The sequence below is a fragment of the Haliotis rubra genome, unplaced genomic scaffold (assembly GCF_003918875.1).
Source record: "Haliotis rubra isolate DU_JTF1 unplaced genomic scaffold, ASM391887v1 Scf406, whole genome shotgun sequence".
Lineage (NCBI taxonomy): Eukaryota > Metazoa > Mollusca > Gastropoda > Lepetellida > Haliotidae > Haliotis > Haliotis rubra.
This window is the reverse complement of record NW_025767087.1, coordinates 686,989-710,117: the sequence shown is the minus strand read 5'-3', so window position 1 is coordinate 710,117 and position 23,129 is coordinate 686,989. Positions and strand designations below refer to the sequence as shown.

At 40.6% G+C, this 23,129-nt stretch overlaps 2 protein-coding genes across 2 annotated transcripts; both read left to right on the top strand.

The window, feature by feature from the left end:
- The first annotated feature begins 1,016 nt into the window (after nt 1-1,016).
- LOC124287827 (glutathione S-transferase 2-like) lies at nt 1,017-7,552 on the top strand. The gene is made up of 5 exons (XM_046724288.1): nt 1,017-1,258; nt 2,880-2,972; nt 5,719-5,834; nt 6,390-6,497; nt 7,168-7,552. The coding sequence occupies exons 1-5, from the start codon at nt 1,126-1,128 to the stop codon at nt 7,324-7,326; spliced, it is 609 nt and encodes a 202-aa protein (XP_046580244.1). The 5' UTR covers nt 1,017-1,125; the 3' UTR covers nt 7,327-7,552.
- Nucleotides 7,553-16,125: 8,573 nt separating this feature from the next.
- Nucleotides 16,126-19,205, top strand: LOC124287833 (3-beta-hydroxysteroid-Delta(8),Delta(7)-isomerase-like). Its single transcript, XM_046724296.1, has 3 exons — nt 16,126-16,525; nt 16,690-16,726; nt 18,334-19,205. The coding sequence occupies exons 1-3, from the start codon at nt 16,237-16,239 to the stop codon at nt 18,713-18,715; spliced, it is 708 nt and encodes a 235-aa protein (XP_046580252.1). The 5' UTR covers nt 16,126-16,236; the 3' UTR covers nt 18,716-19,205.
- Nucleotides 19,206-23,129: the final 3,924 nt, after the last annotated feature.

Sequence of the window (23,129 nt, the reverse complement as noted above, 5' to 3'; positions counted from 1 at the left end):
TGTATCTATTTATAATTTCCTTTTTGTTGCTACGATACGCTTTCCATGCATATTCCAAAGATATTGAGCCATTGCAAGCAATGAATAGACGGATGAATGTTGGAAAATTTCAGAAAATGCTACACAGTGTAAAATAGGTTTTTGTCTTTGTTTACATTTCGAACCAGCGCAGTCTTTCGAGCACAGCGTTCGTTTTCACACCCAATATGTTTCGTCTCATTTTATCTAGACAGTTGGCATTGGTGACAAAGACCAGTTGCAGTTTGATTCTAAAATGTATGGGGAATTCATTGATGTATTTTTCGAAGCTGAATATGAAATATAGATCTACGTGATGTCTCAATACCGGCCTTCGCGAAACGTGATTTTGTAAACACTATCCAATATGGCGGAAAGCGCTCTACGGCGTTCGTGTAAGTGCATTTTCGAAAACATCCCAACCGATTCTACATTCATCGGCTAGGTTTCAGAATTATAATTAGCGATTTCATGTAAAACTGATATGAGTGATCATGAATATGTTATTTTTTAAATTCAATACTCCCAGTAATTATCCGATTTTCACATTTCAAAACATACAGCAAATAACGCTGTGAATCGCGATTTCGTACTGTGTCAAAAATGGCGACATTTTCGATGAAGCCTTTATTGAAAGGTCATTTTCAGCACTTGAACTTTGTCTAAAATAATAGTGGATGGTATCAAGAAACAGGAAATTTCCAGCAGAATTCGAAAATGTGAGGTGTATTTGCGTGCGTGGGATATTTTGATTTTTATTGGACTAGAAATTGAGGGTTGGAGGGGAAGGACATATATGTTCCTGTGGCATCCAGGCGCTTTGAGCATACACAAGCGCGTGGAAACAGTCGCTTTAGCCCTTAGTAGTATATCATTATAAAATGTCTAAATGCGATAAACGTCCCAGAGAGAAGACAATCTCACACAGCCTCAGCAACAGCAAGCTATCTATTTATAACTGTTCATTCAAAATGATGGAATCACGTGACCTGCGCTCGTCCACGTGATGCTCTTCCCGCTCTTCGCGTCCATGAACTGAGTGCAAGCTTCACAGCAAGTCTGAGCATTCTCTTGTAGTGAGAACGACCCTCGTGTGTAAACAAAACGATGCCTACGTACAAATTCAGGTACTTCAACTCACGAGGACTGGGCGAGGTATCACGTCTTTTGTTTGCAATCGCTGGACAAGAATACGAGGATGCGAGATGTACTCCCGAGACATGGCCAGCAGAAAAACCTAGTAGGTCGCTCGTGTCGCGAAATACCACGTAGTTCTGAGGTTTGGGATATCATTTCTCTTTGTTGTTTGGGGCTGCTGCTTGCAGAGACTATTATTTGGCTTATAATCTGTTGCATTATTTGTTAGCAATTTAATTTGTTTATGTTATGTTTTATCGATACCAGTTAAATTGCTGTTTATTTATAGTGAAGAAAATATAGAACGTCTTAGACTGAATGAGTGAGTGAGTTTAGTTTTACGCCGCACTCAGCTATATGGAGGCGGTCTGTAAATAATCTCTTAGACTGAAGGCTGCAATATGCATTAAATGTGGTTAAATTGGAGTAACGTTCAATGTTATTGGATAACCATTTGAGTACTCTGATATTTGAGTTGGGGTGTCTGTTATTCACCGTAGCATTTTGGTTAATCTTTTATTGCAATTAATATTAAGTATGTCTTTGCTGAATTTTTGCACACCTTGGGGGATGTAAACATGTTTTTAAGATAATATTTGGGAAAAGTTTAGAGCTCGTCTACAAACGCACGTGACAAAACTTCAAGTACCTCATAGAACAGCACTGCATAACAATGCAAGTGAAGGGAAGTTAAAGAGCATCGGATTATTTCTTTATACTACAGTTAACAGTGGTTAATCTGAGTGAGTGAGTGTGTGTGTAAATTTAGTTTTACGTCGCTTTTGCACTATTCGGGTACTTTACACTTGTAGGGGCGGGGGTAGCCTAGTGGTTAAAGCGTTCGCTCGTCACGCCGAAGGCCCGGGTTCGATTCCCCACATGGGTACAATATGTGAAGCCCATTTCAACTGTCTCCGGCCATGATATTTGCTGGAATATTGCTAAAATCGGCGTAAAACCCAACTCTCTCACTCACTCATTTATACATTGTACCCATCTGTGGAATCGAAACTCCTTCGGCGTGACGAGCGAACGCTTTAACCACTTGGCTATCCAACCGCCTCGACATGAGATTAAATAGTAATATGAAAGAATCGGGAATCTTTAACTTACTTTGAGGTTTACACAAAGTGCTCTCTAAGACTGCGTTCCTGTGGTTCTTATACTACTACATGGAATCACGGCAGGCATAAAATTTACCGAAGTCAGTAATTCACGATTGCGCACTTTTTCCTTTGACTTACATGAATGTTCTTCAAAAATACTCAAACTTTGGTATAATACAATAAATTGTCATACGTATCGTAATACGTTATTGTGTATAAAATATATTGTGAAACTCTTTGAACTATCCAATAACCATCCCAACTATTAAGCACGTCTGTGCATTTATATCAGAAATATCCAGTAGACAGAACTAAGCGAGTGAAAAGGATAGGAACTATTCGAAGACGTACAACCAATGAGCGTGCGTATTTAATATTTATTGTCTCAAAGGGGCGGTGGGGTAGCCTAATGGTTAAAGCGTTGGCTCGTCACGCCGAAGACCCGGGTTCGAATCCCCACATGGGCACAATGTGTGAAGCCCATTTCTGGTGTCCCCCGCCGTGATGTTGCTGGAATATTGCTAAAAGCGGCGTAAAAACCAAACTCAGTCTGTCAGTTATTGTCTCAAAACTTTATTAACATTTACTGTTGTTTAATGAAGCCCCTTGTATTCATAGATACCCCGCTGGGACAGGTACCAGTTCTGGAAATTGACGGGAAGCCTTACTCCCAGAGCACCGCTATTGCAAGATACCTTGCCAGGACATTTGGTAAGACTGGAAATAATGCGTTTATCATCACTATCACATTTGTAGCTTTTAAATGCCACTCAGAGATCTGGTGAGTGAGTGAGTTGAGTTTTACGCCGCACTCAGCAATATTCCAGCTATATGGCGGCGGTCTGTAAATAATCGAGTCAGGACCAGACAATCCAGGGATCAACCTCCGAGATCTGGGTTTGTGAACCTATGGGAAAGTGTACCTTTGGTTTAGATTTTATCATTGAATAAAATACTAATTTAAACAATTGCATGTAGGGCTGCGCAATATAACCGGTTTAGACATGAAAACGATACGTATTGCGATACGCTGATCGAAAACCGGTATACTTCGCATTCGGAAAACTTCGTAACGCTCGGAAATCTTCGGATATTTCCTTGTTTCATTTGTGCCAAATATCATTTACATTTTTATTTTGTCATGATTAAAAGTTTTTAATAAAACTTAATCAAGCATTGTGATTTTGTTGTGTTCATGCTTTATAAATAAAGAATTAACTCGATTATAAGTAGTTAAAATACTTCTTACAATATATTGCAATACATATCGCAATACATGCTTTCGAATCGCAATATATCGCAATATGAAAATTCTCTGCAATACCCACCCCTATTTGACATGTGTATGCCCTGGTGAATTATATTCGTCAAGCCGTAATGCGGTTGTTGTGCAAGAGGTTGAGCAGTATTTAGATGAACAGATTTCATAGAAATACGTCAGATATGTATTTTCCTTGAAATGATCTTTCCATACGTATTAATGACAAACATGACATCTCAGTTTGCGTTAGAATTTATCTTCAGCAACCCATGCCTGTCGTAAGAGGTGACTAACGGGATCGGGCGGTCAGGCTCGCTGATTTGGTTGACACATGTCATCATATCGCAATTGTGAAGATTGATGCTCATGATGTTGATCACTGGTTTGTCTGTCATACTTTCCCTGGTAACATCTGAGGCGTGCTCAGAACCGCGAGCGCCCGCGCTATTGCCTCCCGTGAGCGCTCGCATCGGCCCTGAACGGACGCGAGCGCTTGGTTACATTAAACCATTGGTGACCAACTCGTGTTATTCCGGGACAAGCCGAATAGCGTCTTGTCTTGTTGGAGGTTACGGAAAAGGGCAAGTGGTGACGAATGACATAAAACATGGTCGCCATCTTGGTTCGCTTGGCGAGGCAGCTGTGAGGATGGTTCGCGGGCGCTCGAACGGGCACAGGCGTTCAGGATCGAGCGCTCGCTAGCGTTTGCGGGCACTCGCGGTTCTGAGCACGCCTTGGGTCTCCCCCAAGTATGACTACGTGCGCGACACATTGTCATCGATTCTGTAAATGTATTTTCTTCGTGCAGTTCGTGTTATTGTCACTTCATTGTTGATGCATTTTATTAAGGTTTAGTATTTTTCTTCCTCGAGGTCAACAGTTGACTTGTTCCTTCCTGTTCATGTCAACTTGACCTCAATTTTACAGCAACTTTACATCCGTATTCCAGGATTTGCAGTTGATTAATACATCAAATTAACCGTCTGAAGACTGAAACTGAAACATGTACACTGCATTTGGATATTGATTTTGGAATTAGAGGCACACGTGATTGTTTCGAGACTAGTTAATGCAAATATTTGAACTTCAATAGCAAGGGTTAAAAATCTCGCCCATTTGTCGCGTGAATTTTGCACGAAACATATCACAATCGATAGCGATGACAGGGTTAATATGCACTGCGTTTTTCTGAGTACTTCATACTAACTGCATTGCAACTGTGATAATATAATACTAACGGGAATAAGTAACTGTGCATAACATAAAATTGCTTAAAATAGAAGGTATTTAAAAAAATATAAAAATAACCCTCAATAAACATGTAGCAAAGCACTTTGCATGACATCTGATGTCACTTTGTACACAATATTTTGTATGGTTTTCTTTAAAACCTGAAGTTCACACACCTGATATTGAAAATTGAGGAACGGTTGATTATCCCCTAGCCTCTGAACTTTGTGGAAAACACGTTAATTTTAACCTACACTGGAAATCGGCGTCTCTGCGCCGTGGGTATGCTGGTAACTGGAATGGCCCAAAATGAAGTGGGAATGGCCCAAAATGAAGTGGCCAGATATTTTAGTGTCCATCGAAACACGATCTCGTCTCTATGGAGACGTTTTCAACATAATGGGAACACGAGAGATCTGCCACAGACCGGCCGCCCACGCGTGACGTCACGTCACGTCAACCACATTCGGCTGACATTGTGATGTTTCAGGGTCCAGTAATCCAGACTTGCCACGTGTTTTAGGGTCCAGTAATCCAGACTTGCCACATGTTTCGGGGTCCAGTAATCCAGACTTGCCACATGTTTCAGGGTCCAGTAATCCATACTTGCCACATGTTTCGGGGTCAAGTAATCCAGACTTGCCACATGTTTTAGGGTCCAGTAATCCAGATTTGCCACATGTTTCGGGGTCCAGTATCCAGACTTGCCACATGTTTCAGGGTCCAGTAATCCAGACTTGCCACATGTTTCAGGGTCCAGTCCAGACTTGCCAATCCGGACTTGCTTGCCACATGTTTCAGGGTCCAGTAATCCGGACTTGCCACATGTTTCAGGGGTCAGTAATCCGGAATTGCCACATGTTTCAGGGTCCAGTATTCCAGACTTGCCACATGTTTCAGGGTCCAGTAATCCACACTTGCCACATGTTTCAGGGTCCGGTAATCCACACTTGCCACATGTTTCAGGGTACTATGGGAAGGATGACCTGCAAGCCCTGGAGGTGGACCAGGTACTGGGGATCGTGCAGGACGTCATCACCACCATGATCAAGAGTTACTATGAGAAGGATGAAGCCAGGAAAGTAAGAGACCGTCTGGTTCATGGACATACTGGGGGCGGTGGGGTAGCTCAGCGGTTAAAGCATTCACTCGTCATGCCGAAGACCCGGGTTTGATTCCCCCGTATGGGTATAATGTATGAAGCCAATTTCTGGTTTCCTCAGCCATGATATTGCTGGAATATTGCATAAAGCGGAAACAAAGTACTCACTCCTACACCAAGCTGACATATAGCAGGTATACTGTTTAAAGATGCTCTAACCCCAGCTATCCAACAGAGGTTACGAGTTCGATTCCACCATTATGATCCTTGGTTTGGTTGAACCCAACGAGTGCTAACTGACTTCATCATTTAACATGTGCATCGACTCTTCTGTCAAGGGACAGTGTATGTTCTATTTCAAGCCAGGGGCGTTGGGGTAGCCTAGTGGTTAAAGTGTTTGCTCGTTTGCCACGGATCGACTCCCCACATGGGTACAATGTGTGAAGCCCATATGTAATGTCCCCGCCGTGATATTGCTGGAATTTTTGCTAAAAGCGGCGAAAACCTAAACTCACTCACTCACTCACTGTTGCAGGCGCAGTTCACCAAAGAAAACAAGGAAGAGAAATTCCCTATGTACATGGGGATGTTTGAGAAACTTCTGAAGAATAACAATGCGAACGGCTTCTTCGTTGGAGAATCGGTAAGATAGCGTTTACTCATCAATAACAATGATAATGACAAACATAATTCTTATCTAGGGCTGCAGCCCTTTTCTGGTGTCCCCCCCCAGTGATATTGCTGGAATATTGCTAAAGGCGGCGTAAAACTAAACTCACTCACTCACTTATCTAGGGCTCAGCTCTTTAGCATTCAACAACATTCACTCACCTCGATGTGTTCTTGGCCTCAGGGGGGCGGTGGGGTAGCCTAGTGGTTAAAGCGTTGGCTCCTCACGCCGAAGACCCGGGTTCGAATCCCCACAAGGGTACAATGTGTGAAGCCCATTTCTGGTGTCCCCGTGATGTTGCTGGAATATTGCTAAAAGCGGCGTAAAACCAAACTCAGTCAGTCAGTCAGTCTTGGCCTCAGTGGGGCGGTGGGGTAGCCAAGTGGATAAGGCGCTGGTCGCGCCGAACACCCGGTTCGATTCCAGACATGGGTACAATGTGGTGAAGCCCATTAATTTGTGCCCCGTCATGATATTGCTAGAATATTGCTAAATGCGGCGTTAAACCCAATTCAGTCACTCATGCATAACCCATAGGGGCCTAAAAATTCACTCACTCCTATATTCACATTCCTATATTCTGATGCGCCCGATACTCAATTGTATAATCTCGGTATCGATGTGTTCAAATTTGCATTTTCAGATCACTGTAGCCGACATATACGTGTTTGACCTCTATGAGAAAATCAAGTCAGAGGTGACCCTCGATGATTACCCCCTGGTCAAGAAGTGCATTGACCAGGTCGGCAGCAACGAGAAAATCAAGGCATGGGTCGAGAAACGCCCAGTTACGGAAAACTAAGTCATTTCTTCACCGTCTCACGTCAACGACTTCTTTACGACAACTACAGCTTTAGTTAAGGATAAACATTATGAAGTAATTCGCTGGTCCATTATCCTGCTAAAACCTGAGTCACAAACTTTATTTGTTGTAATTCTGTTTGTTTTATGTTGTTGTCTCTCACTCTATTTCCGCATTTATTTACCGTGTCGAAGACAGTTGAATATTAAACTTGTTCCCGCTTGTTTCCGCCTGTATGTTTGATATATTAAGGTTAAATGTAGGAGAGAAGACAGGGGTCTAGGACAATTGCCACTCGGACAATTGCCACTTTCATCTTAAGTTTTCTTAATGCTTTCAATACATTCTCTCAATGATGTTAGTAACTTACGTCTTAACAAGCTTTCAAGTTTGATTTTTTTCCAAATCGATGCATACTGAGTTTTCATGACAGCCAAGATTTCATCAAAGTCAAGACTACTTCAAGGTTAAAATATGATCAAAGTCAGAATTTTAATATACCCCAAAACATTGACTTTTCATCATCTAAAGTTGTGTTTTTTGACAACCTGCATTCATTTTCTAAAATAAAATTACATAAAATTCTGGGTGGCAATTGTCCTGCTCCCGAGAGACTGATTGGACAGTCTAGTCCACAGATACGATTTTCCTTTACAAGAGGGGCGGTGGGGTCTGGGATGGTTAAAGCGTCCGCTCGTCACGGGTTCGATTCCCCACATGGGTACAATATGTGAAGCCAATTTTTGGTGTCGCCCGACGTGATATTGCTGGAATATTTCTAAAAGGGGCGTAAAATCCATACCCAATCACATCAAGAGGAATTTGTTTCTGAGGATAGCCAACCATGTCAGCCAAGCTGACCACCCGATCCCGTTAGTCGCCTCTCAAGACACGCACGGGTTGCTAAAGACCAGTTCTAATCCGGATCTTCACGGGTTGCTAAAGACCAGTTCTAACCCGGATCTTCACGGGTTGCTGAAGACCAGTTCTATCCCGGATCTTCACGGGTTGCTGAAGACCAGTTCTAATCCGGATCTTCACGGGTTGCTGAAGACCAGTTCTAATCCGGATCTTCACGGGTTGCTGAAGACCAGTTCTAATCTTCACGGGTTGCTGAAGACCAGTTCTAATCCGGATCTTCACGGGTTGCTGAAGACCAGTTCTAACCCGGATCTTCACGGGTTGCTGAAGACCAGTTCTAATCCAGATCTTCACGGTTCATATGTGAAGTAAGTATGCTACGTTAAATGGAATACACAACGATACACCGGGTCCATTACTCAAAGTACACTACAACGATAATGTTAAAGGTCGCGCCCTTTCCGTATTACTATGGACCGCCTCCGTGGTGTAGTGGTTAGAGCGTCCGCCCGGCCGAGAGCGGAAGGTCGCGGGTTCGATCCCCGGCCGAGTCATACCAAAAGACGTTAAAATATGGTGCCTGCCTGGCGCTCGGCATTAATGGGTACCACAAGGACTGGTCGGCTCGAAGTCAGCATATACAGTAATGTGTCTAACTGCGGCATGGTATCTCATTGAGCCAAGACTATAAAACCAGCTTAAGTCTGGGCTAGTACAAGCAGCCACACATACACACGCATGCACGTCGTCATGTGAGCGAGATATTCGTACGTGCGACGTTAAACCCCATTTCACCTCGCCTCATCGTATCACTATGCTTCACAAATGTAGTGTATAGTTTTGCGAAATAATCGGTTGATCTATAACGTTTTTAGTAGCATATAAAATATCTAAGTTTGCCAGGGATCACATACTCATTTCTCAATCATTACTGGTGTCAATTACCGTCTCGTTGTTGCAGTAACAGATATATGTGGGCTAATGTTTCTCACTAACACTTTGTAATGAGAGGTACGTGTTGTTGAAGTATAAAACGCAAAGTCACGATGATTGTCTCTTCATTCGTGGAAATTTCCATTCACCCCACAGACTCTGACCTTTCAAACATTTCAGCTATGTGTGGATTAGGCGAGCTTGGGCTTCATTCACAACACATTCTTGTCTGAATGTTTTACTACTGTGATTGTAGTGGTCGACAGACCGAGTCTCCTCTTGATATCCCTGGGGGTAGAAGAAGTGGGTCACGGGTGCACACGCCGTCCAAAGCCTCGTGCTTTATCGTGAAAACGTTCAAAGCAAAGCAGATTTATCATATAGCTTCTCGTGCATACAGGCAATCAAAAACCGTAAAATTGACCATCCGTTTATATCGGATTTTTTCTGAACTTTTCAATACTGTTTTAAACAGTTTAAGTTAGCATATCTGAATGAAATTAAATTGTATGATAAGATGTAGATTTTAAACTTTGAATATCAGTTTTTACTGTTTGCTATGAAAATGGACTGACTGAAGTTGTAGTGATCTCCGTCATCTTATATTATATATTCGTTTCTAAAGGAAATATTTGATTGTCTAGCCGCGAATAGCTGCAATATACTTCTGATGCGTCTTAAAGCAGCATTTACTCACTCACTATTGTGAAAAGTTGCGTGACTTAGATGTGCCCTGGTCCAATGATAGTATTTTTTGTAATAACAGATCACAAACGAATTTTGATTATAAGTTGGTAAGCGCCTTAACCGTGTTCTCGCGTATTTTCGTAGTCAGATTTTAAAGACATCAAGGCATCGTATCCGATTGCGTATCTCGCTTACTGCCATCCAGTAGTCGATTACATGTAATAAATATTTTTAGGAGGTGTCTGTGAGCCATGGATAGGTCAGTCGTCTACAGCTCGCTATGCATACCTCGATATTGCTGAAAGCGGCGTAAAACTAAACTCACTCGACCCTTAATTTGTCACCTCACCTTACTTCACCCCACCCCATCGGAATGTTTGTACAAATATTCCCGTTACCATCTTTGATAATTCAGTGGATAAAGTTCTACAAAGTGCATCAGTCATAAATAACCCATCCATTCTAAACCAGAAAATTCGAAATTTGCATTTAAAAAGCATTTAACAACCCCTTCATATAAAACTGTTTTCATATTTCTCTGGACTAATCCGTTGTGTTAATCAACTGTCAAAAGAGAATGGTAGTGCAGCAGACGGCGTTATTTGTACAGAAATGAAACCAGGTCTCTACTGTAGATTACATCAGCCGCTGAAGGTTACACGTATTTGCCAGCGTTACGTTATCTCCTGAACATTCCGCTTCATTCATTCATGAATATACTGTTTAGGCACGCAGGACTAAACACTTAAATCCTTCTTGCTGTTAAATAGAAACAGTAACTGAAAACGCTACTTCGGGATGTTGAATTTTTGGCAGAGGCCATCACTGGTTTTGGTTAACGCTTTTAACTCCCGGGTGGTTCGGTCGCCTGGTGTTTAAAGCCTTCGCTCGTCACGCCGAAGACCCGGGTTCGATTCTCTACATTGGAGGCAAAGTGTGAAGCCCATATCTGGTGTTCCCGCTGTGATATTGCTGAAAGGGGTGTAAATCCATACTCACTGAACCAACACACGCTAACGTACAGACCGATTATGCTACAGAACTCACATGCAATCACTGAGCTTAAAACCGCGATTATCCAGCTATAGCTGTATATGTGGTGTATATAATAATAATATGCAGCTTTAGCTGGATAATCGAGTTTTAGCATATTATACTGACTGACTGAATTTAGTTTTACGTCGCAATATTCTAGCAACATCACGGCGGGGGACACCAGAAATGGGCTTCGCACATTGTACCCATGTGGGGATTCGAACCCGGGTCTTCGGCGTGACGAGCCAACGCTTTAACCACTAGGCTACCCACCGCCGCTAGCATATTATAAGGGACGGTTCATAATTTATGGCTAGGGATGTGTGATGATGATTTTTATGGAGAAGCATGATGATGTAAAATGTGAATGATCCCCACTAAAAGTTATGTGCAAAGTGAGTGACACCCCCACCCCCTGCACGTCATGTACAAAATCAATTATCCCCCTCCCCCCACAATTTCATAATCTTTTAATATTATTTTTTTTAAATCCCCAGAACAAGATGGGTAACTACCCCCGCCCCATTAAAATCATCATTACCGCCATCCCCCCACCCCGCCATAAATTATGAACGGTCCTTTAGTCCAAATATACAGCGTATAACACGCCAATGGTGTATTATGACGATTAATTAGGCAAATTGTATAAACAATACAACAGTCTAGATAAACTTAGGCTCAGTATATTATTCGTTACACTGCTAGTAGCATTACACTACGAGAAGGATGATTTTATTTACTTTCATCAGCTTTCATTCACATCAGTTGGGTGTGGATGCCGAGAAGATGTGTGACTGACTGACTCATCCTATACTTACCTAGCGTTCTCTATCTACAAGTGACATCGAGGCTTTTGTCACCTTGTTCTGCTGTGTCAACGAGCTGTTAACTATACTGGGTTCAGTATATGTGTCACATGCGTTAACTGGGCCTTCAATTACTGTACAAATAGCGTCACACAGCGTACAGTGCTTGCGTTGTGTGCTTGCAATATGGCCACGGTTTCTGTTGTAGAAAAGTGCTGATTCATTTATGTCTTGATCTGTTTATCTAAAGAATCACCGACGCGTTAAAATCAATTGGTGCGGAGTTGTGTAGTATTGGGTTTGTAAAGTCGATTCATCGTTACAATGCAAGTCTGTTCATAAAGTGCACTACTATTCACCATGGAACATACATACAAAGACGTATTGAGGCTGCCGACCTACTTTGGGTTCGTGGGTCTCTGGGAGTATTTAGAAGGTATTCGAGGTGTATTTAGAAGGTATTCGAGGTGTATTTAGAAGGTATTCGGGGAGTATTTAGAAGGTATTCGAGGTGTATTTAGAAGGTATTCGAGGAGTATTTAGAAGGTATTCGAGGTGTATTTAGAAGGTATTCGGGGAGTATTTAGAAGGTATTCGAGGTGTATTTAGAAGGTATTCGAGGTGTATTTAGAAGGTATTCGAGGTGTATTTAGAAGGTATTCGAGGTGTATTTAGAAGGTATTCGAGGTGTATTTAGAAGGTATTCGGGGAGTATTTAGAAGGTATTCAAGGTGTATTTTGAAGGGTTTTCTGGCTCATCAGTGTGGCACGGGGGATACAAGAATAACTGTATTTGTTAACCAAATGAGAAAATATTTTATATTAACTGACGCACAAAAGAAAGTACACATCTTTTGAGAACCAACAGCTAATATATTTGGAAAAGAGTTTGATTGTGACTTACCAAAACACCAGAGATATCCTTTACAGTTTTGTACGTGGGATATCCTTAAAAATACTGATTTTGTTGAATCGCAAGTGCACGATATGATCCAACAGTATACAACATAGTTGATTGAAATTGTTAGTGGTACACCTGTTACAAGTATAATTTCAAAATTTCAAGATCATCAGCGAGGACGAGCCAGTGGAATGTCGCAGATGGAGGCTTCAAACAGGCATATTGCCAGAACGTTCGGTTGTACAAGGCAGTCCATCTTCAGACTAATGAGACAAACCAACAAGTCTGGCCAGACATCTGACCTTCCCAGAACTGCAAGACCGAGGGTGACCAACCTGAAAGATCACTATCACCATTCTCCATCTATCAACTTGTCAGGTCGCCCAGCTTCATCCCACACAACCCAGTGATCAACATCATGAGCATCGACCTACGCAATTGGGATACGATGACATGTGTCAACCAAGTCAGCAAGTCTGACCACCGGATCCAGTTAGTCGCCTCCTAATACACCAAGCATGGGTTACTGAAGACAAATTCTAACCCAAATCTTCACTCATAGAGACAAATATGTAATTTACTACAAAGTGCCAATAGGCACTATATATTAAACCAACATTTACAACCATTCAATATCTTAAAAACGCCAAAAGGAAGAAAATAATTAAACAACAGATCTTGATAAGAAACTGAATACATTGTATAGGTTAACAGATGGCCCCTTCAAAAAGGCATTAAGGTCAATTGTTGTTGCTACACGCCATCGCATTTACATGTACACTTATGCTTGGATGGTGGAGTGTCATCCTGGGTCAGTAAGTGGGACACTACAGCCAACATGCGGGTAGACATGTCGCAATCCGCACAAAGGTCAAGGACACAAGTGAGTGCAGTAAATTTCCCCGGTCTCAATAGGTTTTTGACGAGCAGGCTCAGTCGGCCTTGGGAGTCACTAATGTCAAATATAATGCGAGCATATTTTCCCAATTATTCAGCCAACAAAAGATCATTAATTGCATTAAGTATTTATAACTGATATTGCGGTAGGATATCGTATATGACAAAAGTTTAAATCAAATATTTAGTCGCTTCTGGTTCTATTGATACGCATGCTTTCAATGCTGGGTTCTAATTTGGGAATATTATATTCATAGTAGGAGCAATGCTTTGGTGGAAGCTTTTAATAAGGAATTCCAGTCTACTCATTACTGTCAGGGCTGACATGAAGTGTCCATGTTAGAGGTCTGTAGAAAAGAATAAAACATTTGGCCATGTAGACTAAGTGTATTCACTACATCTATATTTCATAACAAAATTATGTTCCTCTGGCACAGTTTTCTCAAAAATGGGCGGGCGGGGGAACGTTTTAAAAGTTTTACTGGAAGAACAAAAGTTAACGAGATTTTCCTAAACCAATGATCAGTACACCCCACGCAAGTCTATCATATTTGGCAAGTCTAGATTACTGTAGTTGGGCGAAATTGAGAGTCTCTTTCCTCTTACTTTTTTAAAAAAGAAAACATTTTAATGCATACTTCATTCAAACGGGCGGTGGGGTAGCCTATTGGTTAAAGCATTGGCTCGTCACGCCGAAGACCCGGGTTTGATTCCCCACATGTGTACCATGTGAAGCCCATTTCTTGTGTCCCTTGCCGTGATGTTGCTGGATTAATGCTAAAAGCGGCGTAAAACCATACTCACTCACTCATTCATTCAAACGTTTCAAAGCAACTTGGTTTAAATATATCTAAACATAAGTTGTGTCGTTTTCTCTCTGAAGCAGCACAGGTTGATTCTTTCAAAATGAAAATCGTTTATTGTTGCCAGTTATAGGAAAGTCGGTTTTTGGAATAGTTTAATTTGATAATGGGTTGACCTGCTGGTTTCAGAGAACAGGTGATATTAGTCGTATTCCAGCAAGAGTTACCTCCCGTGGTTAGACGTCAATCAGGAACGTACATTGGTTTCTCCTGAACTAGGAGAGATGTACAAAGCTAAGTACAACCCGTGTATATTTACATTTTCAACTGCAGAAAGTATTATTATTCAGCATGTTTTGGGGGTGTTTTTATTGTTTGGATATGTTATATTTTAGTTAATTCCTGTTAATTCATCGCTGGATTCTCATGTTCATCATCTTGCCAAGGCATAAGAGTTAACTAGTATGTATGTAAATCACTTTTTGAAACTGGACTTTTCTAGTCGGTTACCTTCCTTGCCTCGGGAAGCGTGACCGAGTTGCGTTCAACACCATATTTAACAATATTCACGTTATATGATGGAGTCTCAGCTCACAGTGGGAGGAGTCCCCAAACGCGAGGCTGGTAAGATAAGTTTACTACTTTCGTGAAATCCATGAACACAGGCATGGGGATGACAAACCCAGTCTTGTTTCCGGGATCTGCTGCGCTAGCGCTGCGACAATGAGCGTTAGCGCAGCGGATCCCGGGGAACCAGGCTGATGACAAACCTAGAGACACAATCGGCGCAAATCTGGATTCAAACCCACAGTCATCGGTTTCTAGCGTGCCGAAGTGGCGCAACAGCGAACTGGCGACTCCATCCCCTACCCGCCACCTCACTTGGTTTGTGGTGGTGGTTCTTTGCGGGAAAAGGTCGCAGAATACAAACGGTATTCTACTGGTTAGTTACCAATAAAACTTACCAATAAAAAACCTCAGGTGGGTATGTTTACAAATATGCCCTTGTCTGTTGGCGATAGTCAGAACTGACCACCGGGAATCCAGACAAATTATTAAAGTGATAATTTGCATCATGAACAAAATATTACTTTATGATACCGGTCATCACTGTCATCTTTATGATCTAACGGCCGCAAACCCGCAAACATCGTTGATGCTTATGTCATCTGGTCTAGAAAGACGATATATAAAACATACATGTGTATGGATAAACTATTGCCGGTATATATGTGTAAATGTATGCTTCTGTGTGTTTTTATGTTGTTGTTTTTGTATTGTTATTTTGTTTTAGATTTATCGTTTCTCATAATTGAATGTCAGTGGCACTGTATCTGACATATCCTTACACTGTACTTAACTGTATATATATTATTTATGTATTTTATATATTGTTTAAGATGTACAGCGGTGAGACGTACATAAAATATCTGCCTGCCTGCATGTCTGTCCACTATGCGTAGATCGATGGTCAATATTACAAACGCTGGGATTGATTCGATTACTTACAGCCGAGATATATATATTTAGTGAGGATAAAAGGGATGTCAAATGAAACTCGATTAATTACACACCTATACAGTAAAACTCCAAACGTTTCCATTTCGCCTTCGCTCGTCATACAGACACGTTTTGAAACAATTCATAAGTCTGGAAACAATTGTTATCTGACAGAAATAATCTCTCTGTCATAGTACACTGGTTCCACAAGCTTAGCGCGTTAATTACTAGTAGTTTACGTAGACAGGGGCTCAGTAAAATATCGAGTGTTGACTGGTACCCGTCCAACTCCTAGGAACGCCAACTCAGTTGCAAGAGCGCAAGCGCTCTAGGGCAGGCAAATCAGTCCAGTAACGAGAGCTCCGCGAACGGGTACTCGCTGTGAGGAGCTTTCACACAAAATTTGATTGGTGGTTTTTCTCTCAGCTGAGAACCACGCGACAAAGGATCTAACTGCAATACAGTGTGTAGTTGCTATTCAGCAATCATGGCAGCAGAACACCCTTATTTCCCGAAAGACTTGAAATTACCTCACTATCGTCCAAACGACAAAGGCGTCGTTGAAATCCTGTCAGTATTCTTCGGTGTTGTCGGAGTGTTCGTTGTGTTGACATGGGTTTATTCAGGAACGACGAAAAACCCGAGATTTACAATCACACAGCGTGTAGTATTATGCTGGTTTATGATGTGCGGTCTAATCCACACTTTCCTGGAAGGATACTTCGGTGTATTCCATGACGTTCTTGCTGGCGATATGTCTTTCCTCGGTCAAGTATGTAAGTACGGTCAAAGGGAGGTAATTTGTAGAATTCGGAAAGTTGTCTCCCCTTATCATTACTTTATACGTTCTTGAAAATGGCTTTATAGTTGCGATAAGTGTCCATTTTGTGTGTATGATGGTTGTTGGAATTTTTACTTCAACAATATATTTATGTTTCAGGGAAAGAGTACAGCATGGGTGACAGTCGGTATATGAGGTAATTATATATATTGATAAACATGAATACAATGTAATCCACGGCATAAAACTAAACTCACTCACTCACTCACTCACTCACTCACAATGTAATCCACTGTTGTTAATAATTGTGTCTCATTACTTGTTCATTTCCATTATACGATATTAGATGTTGTATGAAATACCAATCATTGTACCCCCTTTGTATTGATCTTATGTTTGTGTACAATAAGTATTGGTACTGGGACCGTTGGGTAGCCGAATGGTTAAAGGGTTCACTCATCATGCCAAAGACCTGGGTTCGATTCTGCATCATTATCATAGTAAACTGGATGGACATATTTTGCAGCCAGTTTGTAAAATATCTGAAATATCCATTTAGTTTAAAATGCTAAACAAGTTCAATGTACTAGTAAGAGGTTCCATTCTGTAAACACATGTCTGGCATGAGTTTGCAGGTCAAGTTCACTCACAACTTACTACTGGAAAATTGTCCTCTTAATCTTAGAAAAAAGTTTAAGGTCAAGGTCACCAGATCTCAAAAACAGGCACCTATGAAACACAGATAAGATTTGGAAAAATGGAAAGGTGTTCTTTGAATCCATACTGAAATAAACTGAAACAACTTGTTTATTGTGCAAGTGTGAATTAGCATGGCCAAAGGCATAAATGCATCATGCCATTTAGAAAGTAGTCGAACGTGGAACCGTCTTCCTTCTCATATTAAAAATGCTTCATCCTTTGAAGCATTCAAATCGGGACTCAGAACCATCCTCTTCAAAACATTCTACAACCTATAACTGCCAAATATTCTCATGTTCATTTTGACAAACTGTCATATTTTCATCATAAACATTAGAGACTCTTTTATATAAAGCGCTTTGAGCATGCTCTGAACTATGGCTCACAAGAAATATCCATTTATTATTATTATTTTAAAATGTAACATATGTTATATTTAGGAGATAAACATCATGTGTTGGCCAATTTCCGGGTGTTATTGAGTATTTGAAGCACAGGAATATGCCGGGGGTTTCAAATGAAATTCCGGTGCTTCAAATACTCAATAACACCCGGAAATTGGCCAACACATGATGTTTATCGACATTGTAAACACAAAGTAAACCAAAATAGTCCACACACGTTTTTGTATCTGCACTCATTGACATCGAGTACGGGTACAGCAGTGAAATGTCATCAGCCGGCCGTTTCGGCTGTCTCCCATGGTAGCATCTGGAACTGCTCATTTGAGACGTCATTCGGACTATACATCACAATATGATTTGAATGATGTCATCACAGCTGACGACGTAACAATACAATGGTGTAAGCGATGTTTGTACGAATTTCTGGGAATCGAATTCCATTCGATCGTGTTTTTGTAACCAATCAGATTAAAGAACACAGTGAATTTTGGTTAACAATTGGGATTACACTTTCTTAGTAACTTGTCAGAGGGGTACACAGAGTGTTGTGATCTTGTCTACCAGTTGTCCAACTTCTTTTTTTGTGTGTTAGATCACTGATTTTGTGCCCTGGCGACTAGAAAGGATGGTCTCACTTTGATACCTGTAGTTTTTAAAGCAGCATTACATGTTTTCATTGTTGTGTTACAATTATTTCCAGTTCTGATGCATTCGTGGTAAGCATGGAAAGAATCACTGCCTTTGTTGACGGACCTCTGAGTTTCTTGACGTTGCTGCTCTACTTCCGGAACAGCCCCTACCGCTACGTCATCCAGCTCATAGTCTCCCTCTGCCAGCTGTACGGCGACACTCTCTACTTCATGACGGAAATATTCGAAGACTTCTCCCACGGCTACATGTACCACCCGCAGTATTTCTGGTTCTATTTTGTGACAATGAATATGTTCTGGATTGTCATACCCTCGTGTCTAATTATCCAGTCCTGCTACAAACTTGCCAAGTCCCAAGCTCAGGTTGATAAACTGAAAGCCAGTGAATACAAGGCTGCAATGGCAAGACATGACAAGAAGAAGAAGCGTTAATGTTAATGAATATAGGTTGTTTGTATGTATGCAGGGGTTTAACTCAGGCATCTCAGGGTTACTGGACTTGGACAAGGCAGCGTTTTCTCTATCGTAAAGCTTATCTATATATGTGTATGTGTCCAAAAAGTAACAATTATATTCGCGCAGCATGGGGCTGGATTGAGGCCATTTTGTTGAGAACTAGTCCCCCTTGCAAAAATTATTGTGACTTTGAGAACCATTTCCAACTTAAAGATTGACCCATTCAACATATGTGGTAACTAATGTCCACCTAATATGCACATACATAGATACTGGGTCATTAATATTTTCGTTTATGAATGGAAAGTTGTCACTGTCATGAGAACTTGTTTCTGTGTGATCATGTAATTTTACTTCTCTAACTTAATGTTTGTCCAATCCCAGGGGAAGCATTCTTGTTGATTAGTATTAAGCATAAATGTTAATACATGATTTTTTAAACCTTAAACAATCAAAGGATGAAGCATTCAGAGCTCCAGATAAGATTCAGCTCATGTGGCTACTGTACCCACTGTATTTTCTTGGAGTGGGTATTATGAATGTTGAGTGGGTAATTCATTTTCCATTACCCACTTCTTTCAAATATGTGCGTATTTCAGTCATTTTACTCACCTAAGTATTATGTCATTGAGTAAGTTTACTAAGCAGGTATGTTCTGCCTTATGTCATACCTAATCAAAACCAACTTAAATATAATGGAAACGATTTCATAAAAACTCACTCATCCTATACTGACAGTACAACACTAGTCCTATACTAACAGTACAACTTGATTGCAATCGATGTCTTTTTCATTGCGCAAGCGATTTTTATAGATATATTCTGTACGCATTTGTTTTAAACTTTTTACGTATCTAACATTTTAAATGCGTAATTGGTACGCAACAATTATTTTTCAATGCGTAATTGGAAATTTTCTATGCGTATTTTACCCGGATACGCAGCTTATCTGGGCCTCTGGAAGCATTACTTTTGTACTGTGATGAATTATTTTGTTCCATGCCAGTTCTGTGGAAGATGTACAAATGTACCAGTATCATTTGATCCTGTTTCAGGACCCATGAAGATCCGGGTTTAAACTGGTCTTCAGCAACCCATGCTTGTAAAAGGCGACTAAAGGTCGCTGACTTGGTTGACACTGTCATTGTATCCAAATAGTGTAGATGGATGCTCATGCTATTAATCACTGGATTATCTGGTCCAGTCTCGATTATTTACAGACCACAGTCATATAGCTGGAATATTGCTGAGTGCAGCTTTAAACAACAAACAAACTTCATGTTTAAGTTCGAGTTTTCTCATGGATCCAGAGTCCATTGACAGATGAAGAAAACCGTTTCTTATAAAGTTTCTTCAGCAACATATTGTGCAACAATGTTTAGATTGACTCTATCTCTAACATGTGGCTTCCAATTTCACTGATTTCTTACCTACCTGTTGAACCCCTGCTGTTTTACACATACGTTATTAGTAAATGTACATTTGATTATTAAATCATTATCGCATACACTCCCGGTCACTAAGTTGCTTTTTGTTTTGTTTATTTTGTTACTTTAAAGCCAAAGAAATATATCATAGAATGTTTTTTAATGGATTACGCAATAACGTAATTGCATATGTAACATTTTATTAAGCATTTCTGTAAGTATCTACTTAGATTTTGCAAAGACAAAAACATTTATGCTCAATTGTTACTTAGTGTGAACCTGAAAATAATTCCGGAAAACAGGGATGGAAATTGGCACTGGTCTGTAAGCCTGGATCAGTATTGTTTATGTTAAAGGTAGACCAATGCTTAGTCTCTAAATATTTATGATTTTGGCAGAAACAAACAATTCCTCTTAAATTGAAAATGAGCCCCAGTTAAAAGGGTGATTCAGAACCTGAGGAAATCTAGACTTGCTTCATTTAGGGCTTTAGCATTGCAGGAAGGGCTGGGTGGAGGGGAAAATAATGTGGTTCAGGGACTGTGAGACTTTAAAGGTATCCTCAGGGCTCGTAAAATGTTGTATTTTTTAATGGCTATTGTTATATTGTATCACTATTTTGGCTAGATGTATTTATTAATTTTAGATGATGTAAACGGTTGTCTAACCTTCAAATTGAAAACCATTCTATGTGGATCATGGTTTTAAAAGCACAAGTAAAATTCCCACCAAATTTGTATTTTTATATCTGGTTTCATGCAGTTTTGTAGAAAATGGTTTCCATTCTGAATTTAATAAAATTTTAAACTCATTTTGTAGCAAGTATACTCTGTTGTGTGCTTTTAAGATATCAAAATATTTATTGGTATTTATCATGTTTATCATGCAAAGTGTGGAACGTGTTTTAAATTAAACAAATGTTTGTTAACTGTCATAATTTATTTTTAATTTTCAGAAATAGACAATGATGAAAGTGTATATGTTAGTTTGCTGTTTGTTGTCTTGTTGTAGGTATGTATTATATGTGTTTGTTGTTTAAAGTGTATTCATCAGTATTCTAAATGACAACAATCTGTAAGTATCGAGCCTTGCTCAGATCCCCTAGTGATTGACATGAGCATTGATCTACACTGTTGGTTTATGTTGACATGGATCAACAAAGAGCCAAGGTCCGGATCCACAAAGAGTTCATAATGGTACGACCTGCCACAACTTTATAGTTTATCATAGGCTTATGAGTGAGTGAGTTGAGTTTTACACCGCACTCAGCAGTATTCCAGCTATATGCCGGCTGTCTGTAAATGATCGAGTCTGGACCAGACAATCCAGTGATCAACAACATGAGCATCGATGACCGATGAACATGTGTCAACCAGCCTGACCACCCGATCCCGTTAGTCGCCTCTTACGACAAGCATGGGTTACTGAAGATCAATATTCTAACCTGGACCTTCATGTGTACAAAGGCTTATGAATGTCGTAGTGCCACGAATGCTTTGTGGATTGGGGCCATGGTCACTTGATCCTGTTATATGCCTCCTATAACAGACCCGCGAAGATTCGGTTTAGAATTGTTCTTCGGCAACCCATGCTTGTCGTAGAAGGCGACTAATGAATTCGGTGGTCAGGCCCGCTGATTGGTTGACACATGTCATCATATCCCAATTACATAGATCGATGTTCATGTTGTTGTCACTGGATTGTCTGGTCCTGACTCGATTATTTACAGACCGCCGCCATATAGCTGCAATATTGCTGAGTGTGGCATTAAACAACAAACCAACCAAACAGACCTCCTATGACAAGCTTGGGTTGCTGAAGATCAATTCTATCCCAGATCTTCACAGGAGTATTATATGACAATTATCAGCTGTTTTCTGTAGAATGTCATCCAAAACAAAATACAAACTCATGACTTGAAAAATAAGGTAAATAATTTATTGAATATTTTGCATAAATAACATGTACATATTTGTGTACAACGCAAATGAGCTTGCACACTTTAGCCCATCCTTGAGGTTTGGGGATATTTTCATCTCCATGTTCCGTGAACCAGAACATCAGAACACAACAAGGCATCTGGTTGAGAATGGCAACTCAAGGACGATGTCTCATTGTTTTTGGATCGATTGGGAGATAAAATGGATGCCAGCGGAGTTTTAGCTTTGCATTGTTGTGTCGGATGGTTCTCATGTACAACAGAAACTGATGAAGAGAAACAAGGATGACTTGAGCCTGGAGAGACACCATATCTACGGGGATAATGAGGAAACAATCACAGGTTAATTACAGGTGGAAACAGAATAGATTGGCATTAATGTCTAGATGCAATACTAGATTAGGGACTGGCTAGCTATTCTCAAAACGTTCGTAGCCCTACGAACTTCTTAAGCCCCTTCTTAACACATTGGCTACGATCAAAGGTAAGAATTCTTAGGGCTACGAAAGTTTCGAGAATAAGGGCCCTGGTCGTTTATTTTAGAAGATGGGGATTGTGAGATTGATCTTAGGACTTTATCATATACTCAAGTTCAAGGACCACCCAAATTATCAATATTTTAGTGTCCAATAGTCCATGTTATGATCCACATAATACTTAATATTGAATATTGGGGTGGTCCTTAACTTTATTTGTTGAGTATACTTTCCTGACCTACTTTTCCATCTCAAACATATGTCCATAGTTCTCAAATATGTGTAACATGTTTGCAACATGCCCCCCATCCCCAACCTTCCAACTCCCGAAACAATGTTATATACAGTCTAATGGCCCTCTCCGTTTTTCCTCCATCCCTCTGTCCATCAACACACCCCTCACCCCCTTCACAAAGATACTTCCTTGACCCCCAATCGCTCTCTCTCCACCCCTCTAATAAGTGACCACCTCCTCCATCTCCCATGAACTGGCAAACAAGGATAAGTTGGACCGGCACAGAGAACACGTTTACGAGAAGTAGGCGGTC